The sequence below is a fragment of the Miscanthus floridulus genome, chromosome 11 (assembly GCF_019320115.1).
Source record: "Miscanthus floridulus cultivar M001 chromosome 11, ASM1932011v1, whole genome shotgun sequence".
Classification (NCBI taxonomy): domain Eukaryota; kingdom Viridiplantae; phylum Streptophyta; class Magnoliopsida; order Poales; family Poaceae; genus Miscanthus; species Miscanthus floridulus.
The window spans coordinates 97,088,840-97,101,796 of NC_089590.1; the positions used below are offsets into that span (position 1 = coordinate 97,088,840).

At 41.5% G+C, this 12,957-nt stretch overlaps 1 protein-coding gene across 1 annotated transcript; it reads right to left on the bottom strand.

Annotated features, from left to right (window-relative positions):
- Positions 1–1,628: 1,628 nt before the first annotated feature.
- Positions 1,629–6,644, bottom strand: LOC136492754 (dolichyl-diphosphooligosaccharide--protein glycosyltransferase subunit STT3B). Its single transcript, XM_066488763.1, has 6 exons — positions 5,580–6,644; positions 4,276–4,809; positions 3,333–3,787; positions 3,078–3,200; positions 2,320–2,379; positions 1,629–2,079 (listed from the first exon to the last, which is right to left on the bottom strand). The coding sequence occupies exons 1-6, from the start codon at positions 6,438–6,440 to the stop codon at positions 1,950–1,952; spliced, it is 2,163 nt and encodes a 720-aa protein (XP_066344860.1). The 5' UTR covers positions 6,441–6,644; the 3' UTR covers positions 1,629–1,949.
- Positions 6,645–12,957: the final 6,313 nt, after the last annotated feature.

Consider the following 12,957-nt stretch of genomic DNA (forward strand, 5'->3'; position numbering starts at 1 on the left):
GTGTTAGAGTGAAATGCGTTGTGGGTCTTTAAACTTTTTTTCACTTCTCACCTAGGTCTAGGTACTTTTTTTCGCTGATCTAGGTCCATAAAGTTTTCCCCCACTTCTCATTAGGTTCAGTTACTTTTTTTCGCTCATCTGGGTTCACGAACTTTTCCTACTTCTCACCTAGGTCCACAGCAGGCCATACAGGACTCTGCTGCCTACGTGGACGCTGATGTGGCGCCACGTGCTTTTTTTTAATTTCATAAATTGGCTGAAACTTTAAAAATTGTATAAAAATTTGTAAATTGTGGTGAAATTTGTATGATATGCTACTCATTATATGCTTGAGCTATGGTAAAAAATTCAGCTTCAGTGGAGCACGTACGACTGAGTTATTGATTTACCTAACACAAAAACACATAGATCTACCTAGATCTACAGCTACAACAAACTTTAAACTAAAACATGTCATATTATATATCTATTGCATAGATCTATTCATGTAGAGTCTAACAAAATTGGATTTTCTTTTTTACCATTTTTATATGATTTTATACAATTTTTTCAAAGTTTCTGCCAATTTATGAAATTGAAAAAAAAGAGCACATGGCGCCGCATCAGCGGCCACGAAGGCAGCAGAGTCCTATGTGGCCTGCTGTGGACCTAGGTGAGAAGTGGGAAAAGTTCATGGACCCAGATGAGTGGAAAAAAAAAGTACTTAGGACCTAGGTGAGAAGTGGAGAAAAATTCATAGATCCAGATGAACGGGAAAAAGAAATACCTGGACCTAGATGAGAAATAGGAAAAAGTTTTAGGACCCATAGTGCATTTCACTAGTGTTATGTTAAATAAGTGTTATTAGATTCGTTATGAGATATATTTTTGTTGCATATATATTTTATGTTATAAATATTGATACTCTTTTTATAAATTTGATCTAATTTATAAAGTTAAATTTGATAAAACTTTAGTTCAAAGTTTGACTGAGGTAGAATTGCATATTTTTTGGGACAGAGGCAGTACAGCCTTGGCCTAGCTCAAATCGGAAGGCTGGCTGTTCTCGTGCACGGCGTACAGGAGCAGTGACACAATATTCTTGGATTCTGGAAACATACAGCTATGTTCGCTTGAGCTTATTAACTAGAATTGGTCTTATTTTTCAGTTATAGAATAGTAGTTTTTCTTTCACAATAAATCAGTCACAACCGCAAATAAGTCCTACCGCAAATAAGTCCTACCAAAGAGAGCTAGATTTAACCTTGCGTCAAGATCTGGAATCTCAATTAACGTCTAAAATGCGAATAGAATGCTCATAAGGAGCCTGATTTGAGCTTGCATCAAGATCTGGAATCTGATTTAACGTCTAAAATGCGAAGGTAAGCATAGGAGTCAAGACAGGAGAAATATGGGCGTTCTTGCTAGTGAACTGACGAGCAAGAATTGTGAGCGATGTTCAAGATGCCTCTGAGGCCGCGATGCATCCACGTGACGAACACTTTCTGCTAACAAACAGATATATGAAGATAGACAGCATAAAAACTGATCTATGCGCCTATATTGGATGATGTAAACACATAATAGAGAGAACAGAACCGACAGTTCATATTTTGTGTTTAGTGCTGGAAAATTTACCTTGCCTTGCATTGATCAAAGACAAGTTTTCTACTCAAATATGTCATTGCGCCTACAAAAACTTTCGAAGTCAGGTCATGACATGCTTAACAATCAAAAAGTACTCGCTGTTGTCACAATTGGTTCTTCTGAAACCGATCACACCTAAACCAAATAGAGGGAAAGATGTTCTTGACTTTTGAGCTGAACTGATGCTATGGCTACTATAGTCAGTCTCGCCAAAGCAGGTGCCAATAACAACCACCCCGCCGTCTCCTGTAGCCACTCAGATTGTTGACAATAATGTACTTGTCTGAGGTAATAGCTCTAACCACTCCACTAGCGAAGATGCCTCAGGACCTGTTCTTTGGGGGTTTCACCTTGTATATGCGCACTATCCAGTTTGAAGTTGTAAATGCCTCCTCCAAGTATTCAAGTTTTATATCTTTGTTGCCAATCTCCACTCCCCGTACACGATCATACCTGCATTGAAAAGAAAAAGGAATACTGCCATCAATACGCAGCCTATAACACGCAAGCATACTTTCTAGCTTATATGACCAAAAAAACAATCCTAAAAGGATGATGAAGTATAAACAACTATTTCTGAAACACACACAAAAAAAAAAATTGACATCTTCATTTTAAACAAAAAATATAAGACAACCTTGAACTTGTCAAGAAACACAAATGCTCAGAAACAATGGTAAAGATGTGCCATACCCTGGAGGCTTTCCATATTCAGTGGTAAGTTCTCCAAATCGGTAGTAACAAAGCTTGTACCTGCCAAACATAGTATGAGATAAGGCACAGGAAAGGTTAGACAAAGTAGCACATATTTCGAAAGATGCTGTCTTATCTCACAACACAAATGTTGTTTTTCCAAATCTGTGCTAAACATGAATATTTCCAGAGGAATCCTCTCTGTAAATAGCTAAAAAGGCAGCTTTCACTAATACTCTTGGGCAATTCTAATAATCATGCATGTATGGGTAGTAATAATAAAACTAAAACAGTCCATTTGAACAACTAAAGGTGGAGTACCATGCATCTACAAACATCAGATCAAACATAATTTCCTTATATTCAAAGGTTGAAAGATCTGCACATTAAAAAAACTTTGGCAACTCTGTTGATACTACATCTGTACCTTAATACCAGGTAGTGAGTGAAGCACAAATAAAGCACCTCGGTTAAGTTATATATTCATTAAACCGCAGGCAAGCAGTGTATGTAGTAAAATAGATCAAACAAATTGTTTCAAACGATAAACTTTTATCCAATATTCATCAGGAAGGAATTTGTCTCATAGAAAATGTTACACATGGCAGTTCCAGAGGGAGGGGAGGGAGTGTGAGAGGCTTCACAATGTAAAAGGTTTTTAAGTTTCACATATAGGTTTTGGGAAAAAAAAACGGAGCAACAAATGAAAACAGTAACACACACACAAAAAAAGGCTTGTCAATGTATTGGAAACTTACATTAGGCAGTTCAGCATTTTTGGTGCTGCCCCCTTGTCAATCCGATACTCCCCATTAACAAGGTAATCTGGCTCTTTGATTACAGGAAAAACTCCTCCACCAATACGTACCATCCATAAGAACCTTGAAAAGAGCAGCTAAGTAAGACCAAGTGTTCTTCATAAAACAAATAGCAAGATAAAATGTTTTTGGCTCACTTCACACATTAAATAAAAGGCATTGAAAACCGCATCATAATTAAGTAGACAATCTTACTTGTTGATATCATCTGAAGAATATCCAGTAACACCTCCAAATACAACAAGCACGTAGTTCACATCAAGTGATTGCATGATCTCATATGCTTCATCTTCGTAAGATGACATAGCACGTCCAACTGTAGCTATGTGTGTGTTATTCCATGTATTGTTATCAACAATGACAGTTCTGTTACCCATAGCTGTAATTTGGTATCCATAGTCCCACCAAGACATAATCTTAGCATCAGGAGGAGTGTTCTGACGAAGCCAATAGTATGCCTCACGATAATCATCAAAGATGACTCTTCCACCATTATGACCCCTTGCGGCCAAAACTATAGATGGAGAAGAGTAAGCCTCAGATGTCACCCACGTGCAGTGTATGGCATACCTACTGAGCAAGTAAAAGGCACCCAGAAGAAGAGCAATAGCTGCATTGTGTTGGAATGGTAAAGTTTGATCAACTGCTCCCTGTTTACATAAGAGCCCATATTAGTTACACAGAGTGAAAGTGAAGTTAAAGCTAATAAATTTCTAACATAAATACAATTCTTCAGTAAATTACATCGGGAAAAAAACAAATGTATGTTGTGTCAACGGTAATAGAAGTAAACTAAAACATTTTTTATCCTGGGAAAATATTTATACAGCTTTGCAAATCCTAAATAAAGTACACTCATCCCTTAAAACAACAGTCATTTCTAACAAGGGCTCTGGAGAAAACCTGGGAAAACAGTGACCCTTTTTTAGATCCATAAATTTCATCCGTATATGAAATTATATATTAGAGCTTTCCATCTTTTTCTAGGAGGTAAAATGCCTAAAGGAAATTGTAAAAGCAATCAAGTGCACCTTGACTAAGATTTGCAAGGCTTTGTTTTATTTCAACCTTAAAAGGCTTTGCTGCTCACTATATCGTAAAAAATAGCTCTGAGAGAAAGAAAATAGGAAAAAAAAACCTTTGCAGCTGCCTTTGAGCCAGTTGTTTTTCCAGAAGTGGTCTGTGGACTTCTGCTCTTTGTCCGAATCAAAGTGGTCAGATTCTTTATTGTAGCAGATGCAGCAATAGCACTAATAAGACAAACGGCTGGTGCTGCCACAAGAATTAACCGGACCATCACACCAGCAAAGTACATACTCGTGAGGCCATACATAACAATAAATATCGTGGCATCTGACAGGCGCTTGAAACAGAAATAAAGGCCAGCTGGGAACAGGAAAAGGAGGATGTGGAAGTCAAACATGAAAGATGACCATGCTGTTGGCTGATGCTCAGAAACAGACGCAATGATTGGTATATGGTCCTTTGCATAGGTAGGATCAAGCAGGGAGTAAAACCGTCCTGTCCAAGGGGAGATGTAACCAGATGCAGTACCAATTCCAAGAGCCAGGGTGCCAACAGTAATCACACATGTAAGAGTAATTCGAAGGAATGACTTGAATAGCCTGGCATCATTTAGCAGGTATTTCACCCAGTCCAAGAAGAAGAAAACCTGATAAAAGAAAGGATTGTTTTAGCCCTCATTTATACATGCTTGTCCAAAACTACAGGAAGACCTTCAACTAGAACAGATGATATAGGCAGCAAACCTAGTATCAACAATTCAGGATGGCACTACACTTTTGCTAGTGTTGAATAAATATAGGCAATAAGCATCACAGCACTAGTGGGATGGATGGCATCTTCAATAGTCACGTATTACCCATTTTACCTTTACTAACCCGATACAGAATCAACAGTTGTATATGGTAAATGAAAGAAAGATAATTAACAACAATATCTAAAGGCTGCGTACAATGAAGCAGAATCTGATAATGTTGTCAGGCATTTGGGTATCTGATAACGTTGTCAGGTATTTGGGTATCAATATGAATTTTCCCAAATCAATGATTTCTGATGCATGCTGCAGCCAGCTCAGACTTAAGCAACTAATGTAGCATTTAATTTGACCTCACCCATTTAAGTTAAGTTTGACTATTCTAATCTCAGTGTTACATGGACACTAGCACGGGTGCAAGTGTATGACTAGATCACGAGTATACACTTCAGCAGATTTATTGGGCACACGCCAAACACCACTCGCCGGCACGGGTAACGGAAGATAGGACACAGGTTCTAATATGTCAGTCATCAAACCACTCCAGCATTCTTATAACAATCTATCTACTAAATCAGTTATATATAGTCTTCAAAGGGGTGCTCATTTGGTCTCAGTTTCCAAATTGCATCAGCCCATGCCATAAGAGTGCAAATGAAAATTACCTGCAAGAGGAAGAAGACTCCCATAGCAGCCATGTGCTCCCCGGACTGCACATGCTGGAATCCAACGAAACGGATCTGCATCGCAAGCAACATCCCAAGCACATACATGCAATTGTAGGCCACGTAGAGCCTCTGTGAATACCTCCCAGTGACAAGCAGCACAAGCACATAGAGCGGGACGAGATTGATGATGAACACGTAGCCTCCCCATGCCGACACCATGTAGAAGTAGCCGAACGCCGAGGCGAGCGCCCAGGCGAGCGACCCCGTGTTGACGGCGCGCACGAAGAGATAGAAGGTGAGCAGCAGGGCGAAGATGGCGACGCCCTCGTTATCGTAGGACCCCGCGACGGAGCGGGAGATGTAGCCAGGGACGATGGCGATGAGCGCTGCGGCGACGAGCCCCGCCCCGGAGTCCCAGATCTCGCGGCCGAAGGCGTAGGCGACGAGAGTGGTGTTGGCGGCGAAGAAGGGCGCGGTGAGGACGCAGACCTCGCGGATGTGGACGGCGAGGGAGAGCGCGCGGAGGAGGCGGTGGAGCAACGCGGCGGTCACCATGAGACCCGGGAAGAGCGTCCCACCGACGACGCGCCCGAGCGGGTACCAGCTCTCGGAGTCGAACCAGTTCCAGAACTCGCTGAAGCCGTTCTCGGTGAGGAAGATCGTGGTGCGGTAGTTGAAGTAGGGGTCGAACTCGTGGATCATGGACTCGTAGCGGAGGACGGAGAAGAGGCGGACGGCGAAGGCGAGCATGTAGATGAGCGCCAGCGCCGAGACGCGGAGCAGGAGCTCCTGCTGCTTCGTCTTGAGCCGCAGCGACCGGAGCGGCGCCGGGAGGGAGTCCAGCGCGGGGGTCGCCATGGCGGCGCCGCGCAGTGATCCGGACGCGGAGATCTGGACGGGGTCACTAGGGTTTCATGCGTGCGCAGCCTGGGGCGGGGGGGTTTAGTGTGGATTTCGTTTGGTATGGATCTGAGATCAGGGGACGGGCGGGGAAGACGAATGCAGCGAGAGCTAGACCAAGCGGTGGCGACGATGAGCGGATTATCCAATATACCCTTATTCAAACCCTTACTCACCTAACGCCTTGTTCGAATGTTATGGTATCCAACTAAATTCAAGTGTGCTATATGGATTGAAGTAGAGCTTAAATTAAATTCTACTCAAATCTACATTAACACATGTGAATTAATGTTAATACATTAACATTTCAAATAAGACCTTAAATTCCAACTCAATCCCTCTGAAGCCATGTGAATTGAAGTGAATTTATGTGCAGCCAAACAAACTCTTAGACCTTAGACCTTAGGTCTTAGATCTTGTTTGGATGTATGTGTATCTACTTCAATTCATATATGTTGGAGTGGATTGAAATATAACTTAATTTAATTCCATTTCAACATATATGGATTGAGATGAATACATGTGCATACAAACAATGCCTTATTTAGATGTTGTCATATTGAGTGTGTTCGGCTGATCTGGTCTTGGATTATTTCAGCTTGTTTCAGCTTATTCTCTCTCACAGAATACTATTGAATTATCCAAAATCATCCGAGCTATAATGGATTTGGGTATCAGCCGAATACCTCCATTCACCTCAATCCACATGTGTTGGTGTGAATTGAGATATAATTTAGTTCAAATTCTACTTCAATACATTCCCAACACATATGGATTAAGGATGAATACGATAATATCCAAACAAGCAGATGAAGAGGGCAGAGTATGGGGAGTAGATTATTAGTGGATAAGCCTTTAGCTCAATTAATCATTTATTAGTATAAATTGGTGGGTTAGATGATACAAAGTACGTGAGACTCACATGTTGATATTCCTGCAATAATCTGCATAATGTTGCTATTGCTATAATGAGTCATTTCCTAACTAATTTCAGTCATTTAAAAAAATTAAGATGTGAACGTGATGTTTTAATTTTACTGATCCAGCTTTTAACGTGGGTCCCACATTTAAATCTAGCTGCACCTGTCTGCGCAAACTAGCTCGATGTCATTATGACTCATCTCAATAAAGTTTTGGTCAATTTTGCCTAAATTTTAAGTGTGAACGCGATGTTTTTTTTAATTAGGGCTTAAATGTTTCTACCCCTGTTTTCAAGCGAAATGATGATTTTATCCTTATTTTTTTTAACTTTGTGATTTTACCTTGCGATTTCAAAATGAAGGGAGACTTTACCCCTGCTCTGTGAAGTGCCCATAACTGGTGTTAACTTTTGGACAGAAGGACGAACTTTATCCATGTATTTTTACCCCTATCCATTGAAAGATCCTAATATGGCTAGAGGGGGTGAATAGCCTATTTAAAAATTTACAAACCAACTAGAGCAATTTGATTAGTATGACAAATAACGAAAACCAAACTTACTCTAGCTCTACAAGGGTTGTAAGCCACCTATCTAACAATTCTAGTTGTTATGATCACTAGCACACAATCTACTAAGGTCATTACTCACTAAGAGCTCTCACAATTGCTACACTAAAGAGTTCCACTAGATGAACTTAATCTATAAAGTAAGCTCTCAATTCTAGCTACACTAAAGAGCTTGATATAGCTAGTTCGCGAAAATATAAATGAGTAAGCGAGATGATTATACCGAAGCATAGAGAAGTGAACCAATCACAAGATGAATACTTAATCAATCATCAGGAGAACACTAAAGGGCAAGAGATAACCTAATTTTCTCCCGAAGTTCACGTGCTTGCCAACACGCTACGTCCTCGTTGTGTCGACCAACACTTAGTGGTTCGGTGGCTAAGAGGTGTTGCGCGAACCTCGTCCACACAATTGGACACCGCAAGAATCTACCCACAAGTGAGGTAACTCAATGACACTGAGCAATCCACTAGAGTTACCTTTCGGCGCTCTACCGGAGAAGGTACAAATCCCCTCACAATCAACGAAGATGGCCACAAACAATCATCAACTCGTGCCAATCCTTCCTCCGCTGCTCCAAGCCATCTAGGTGGTGGTAACCACCAAGAGCAACAAGCGAATCTCACAGCAAAACACGAACACCAGGTGCCTCTAGATACAATCACTCAAGCAATGCACTTGGATTCTCTTCCAATCTCACAAAGATGATGAATCACTGATGTAGATGAGTGGGAGGGCTGTGGCTAAGCTCATAAGGTTGCTATGTCAATGCAAATAGGCCAAGAGAGTGAGCTTGAGTCGGCCATAGGGACTTAAATAGAAGCCCCCACGAAATAGAGTTGTTGGCTCCTCAGTCCATTGAAAATCGGGGCGATCGGACGCGCTTGTTAGATCGACCAGGACGCTAGACCCCAGCGTCCGATCACGCGATGCATGCACATGGCCCCTACTTCAAACGCTGATCGCCCGATCTCAACGGTCATCAGTACATTTAAGTTGTGATCGGACGCGCTGCTACGAAGTGACCGGACGCAGGACCCCTAGCGTCCAGTCATTTCCAGTAAGCTTCCATTCGAGACCGGACACCGGTCATCCCTGACCGAACTCACCCAGCGTCCGGTCAGTCACCCTCTTTATAAGGAAAATGGACCCTAGGTCCATTTACTTTGGATTTTGGTGTTTGATGACCAACACAATCAAATTGGACTAATGAATTTGCAAGTGATTGTTTTGTAGTTCAATAGGGTGCAAGATGTGACTTGGACGAAGGCGATGTGATGATCTGATGATCAACACCATAAGTAAGACCTTAGAAGCATAATAGAAGACCCAAGATATCAAGCAAAATCCAAGCACGAAGATAGGAACCAAGTCGGACACAAGATCACGAAAAAAACGAGCTCACAGAGGTGACCGGACGATGGCTGAAAAGCGACCGGACGCTCCGATCAAGAGGCTCGGCAACTAGCAGGCATGACCGGACGCTGGCGACAAATCGATCGGACATAGGACTGTAGTGTCCGATCAAGTACATAAAGATTCCAGACCGGCGAAAGGACATAGGACCAAGCGGTGGCATGTGACCAGGACGTTGGCAGCGTCCGATCAGTTAATCGTGGCTCTAACGGTCGGGACGACCGAACACGTCCGGTCAGGACGTGGTCAGCGTCCGGTCAGTAGCAGAAAAGCGGGATTTCATCTTCAACGGCTACTTTCTCAGTGAGGCTTATAAATAGACCCCCAACTAAGCATTTAAAGTGTGTGGAGCTGAGGAAATATATCAAGGGTGTTGATACACCATTTTAGTGATCTTCACTTGCATAGTGCTTAGTGATTCATTAGGTGATTAGCGTAGGTGTGTTTGCGAAGTATTTAGGTTGATTAGACCACCGCTTATGCGCTTGCTCTAGGTTTAGGCCTAGTATTTAGTGAGGTTTGCATACCTCTAACCACTCGGTGCTTGCGCGCACCATTGTTGTACATCAGAGGGACTTATAGTCTTGCGAGATCACACCAACCGTGGTTGTGGTGTGGCCGCCACCGTGTACCAGAGGGAACAAGGCCTGTGGCATTTTGACCAAAAGGTTGGTAGTGAAGACGGCAGGGAGCATCTGGAAGAGGCTTGCCAGAAGGCACGTCGAAGATCCGCTTGCACGTGGGGAAGACCCGAGGCTATCCACGGAGTTATCCGACCGAGAGCTTGGCCCTTTACGAGGGATTCCTTGCGAGGGGCTCTAATGAGGACTAGGGGGAAGCTTGCGTGCTTCTCGATACCTCGGTAAAAATACCAGAGTCATCGACGGGAGTTTGTATATCTCTACCTTGCTCTTTAGCTTCCGCATTTACATTGATTGTATTACTCCTTTTGTGGTAGAGATAGCAACACAATAGGAAAACCGTAGTTGCACATTTAGATAGTTTATCTTTTGCATAGGTTTTGCTAAGGTTAAAAAAAGTGGCCATAGTTTAGAGTTAGAATTTTAAGTTGTTGAATTCACCCCTTCCTCTTAGGCGTCATGGTCCTCTACAAGTGGTATCAGAGCCGGTTGGCTCAATTTGGACCTTTGGCTTAATCGCCGTTGAGCCGACGCTATTTAGAGTGGTTGGGATGGATACCTCTAGACCTCCGCACTTTGACGGTACTAACTTCCCCTACTACAAAGCTAGAATGACTTGTTACCTTGAGGCAGGTAGATTTAGGTGTTTGGAGAGTCACTCAGTGATGGGATGAAACACATTAAGAATCCTGATAAACCCACAAAGAGTGAAGAAAAAAAGATTCATTTCAACGCTAGAGCTAAAAATTGCTTGTTCGAATCTTTTAGCATGGATATTTTTAATCAAGTGTTCACTTTAAATACGACACATAAAATTTGGTTAAAATTCCAAGAGCTCCTATGACGACACAAGTAATGTCCGTGAGCAAAAATATTGCCTAGCTCAACAAAGTTATGATTCTTTTAAAATGAATGATGATGTATTTGTTTGTGATATGTATTCTCATTTGAATCTAACAATCAATGAGCTCAATTATATAGGATTAACAAAGCTAGGTGATGCGGACATTGTGAGAAAGATCATCTCTGTGCTACCATAAAAGAAATATGCAAAGATTATCACCATCCTTCACAACACGAAGGACTTGAGCACCATGACCCCCTGCCATAGTTATTGGTAAAATAGTGGCATTTGAAATGTCATGCAAGATGGGTCAAGAAGAAGTCTCTTCATCAAGCAAAGGCAAAGCTCTCGCATGTAGTGAGAAAACAAGGATGAAGGGCAAGCAAGTTGAGACAAGCTCAAATTCAAGCTCCTCAAATGAAGATGAAGAAGAAGAGGATGATGATGATTCAAGTGATGATGATCAATCTTCCTCCTCCATCTCTGACCTTGATGAAGAATCAATCAAACTTATCAATAAGGTGGAGAGGATGATCTAAAGGCTCAATGTCAAGGGTGTGCCTATCCAAATTCAAGATCTCATTTTCACCAATCAAAGAAATGAGCAAAGAAAGAGAGGATGTTATGGATACGGTGAGTTGGGGCACTTTGTGAAAGTTTATCCAAACAAGCCCACACCCAAGACAAAGAAGAAGGTGTGCAAGAACCAAGTCCTCACATCAATAAGGTCATGGGATGATTCTTCAAGTAAAGAAGAACACCATCACAAGAGGCGAGACCGCAAGCACTCATCATTAAGCTCTTCTCGTGTGTGCCTTATGACACGAGGTAACAAAAGCTCATCCTCTAGTGAGAGTGATAGTGATGATGAAATGCCTTCTTATGATGAAATTATATAACAAAATCTTAATTATACTAAAGTTTGTACTAGTCAACAAAAGAAGCTCGAAAAAATAAAAGAAAAGCTAGATAGTTAATAAGAAGCATATAAAATTTTGCTTAAACAATATGAGATATTTGTTAATCTCAATATTGAACTATCTACTAAATTGAGCAAATTGAGGCTAGTGCAACAACAAATGCATGCACAGTCAATGATGAGCAACTTGTAAAGAAAAATAAAAAATTAAAAGAAAAGTTAGCTAGCTCACAAAATGCTTATGAAAGTTTTGAAAGCTCTAGTTTGATTTTGGTTAATTGATGAAAGCCTAAGTGCTAACCTAGTTTATCAAAGTAATTATGAGATAGATAGCACTACTCCAAGTGATGAAGCAATGGCGAATATCATGACGATGGTGATGGCATGGTGATGATTAAATGCTTGAACTTGGAAAAGAAGAAAGAGAAAAACAAAAGGCTCAAGGCAAAGGTATAAATAGTAGGAGCCATTTTGTTTTTATGATCAAGACACTTAGCGAGTGTGATCACATTTAGGTTATATAACCGTTTTATTAAGAGGGGTGAAACTCATATTGAAATGATGTTATCAAAGTGCCACTAGATGCTCTAACTCATTGCATATGCATTTAGGATCTAGTGGAGTGCTAACATCCTTGAAAAGTATTTGTGAAAATATGCTAACACATATGCACAAGGTGATACACTTGGTGGTTGGCACATTTGAGCAAGGGTTAGGAACTTCACTGGTGGAGTGTCTGCCCGTAGAGTGCGGACAGTCCGACGGTGCCACCGGCACCCTAGACAGAAAAGACGACGGTCACTATAAGTGATCAGACGCTGGTAACTCTAGTGAATTGCTCGTGTCATTGAGTTACCTCACTTGTGGGTAGGTTCTTGTGGTGTTCTAATTGTCTGGACGAGATTCGTGCAAAACCTCATAGCCGCCGAACCACCAAGTGTTGGTCGACATAACGGGGACTAATGTGCTGGCAAGCACGTGAACCTCAAGAGAAAAATTAGGTTGTCTCTTGCCCTTTGGTATTCTCCCAGTGATTGATTTAGTATTTATCTTGTAATTGGTTCACTCCTCTATACGGTAGTATAATCACCCTACTCACTCATTTATATTCTTACAAACTAGTTGTGGTAAGCTCTTTAGTGTAATTAGAATTGAGAACTTGCT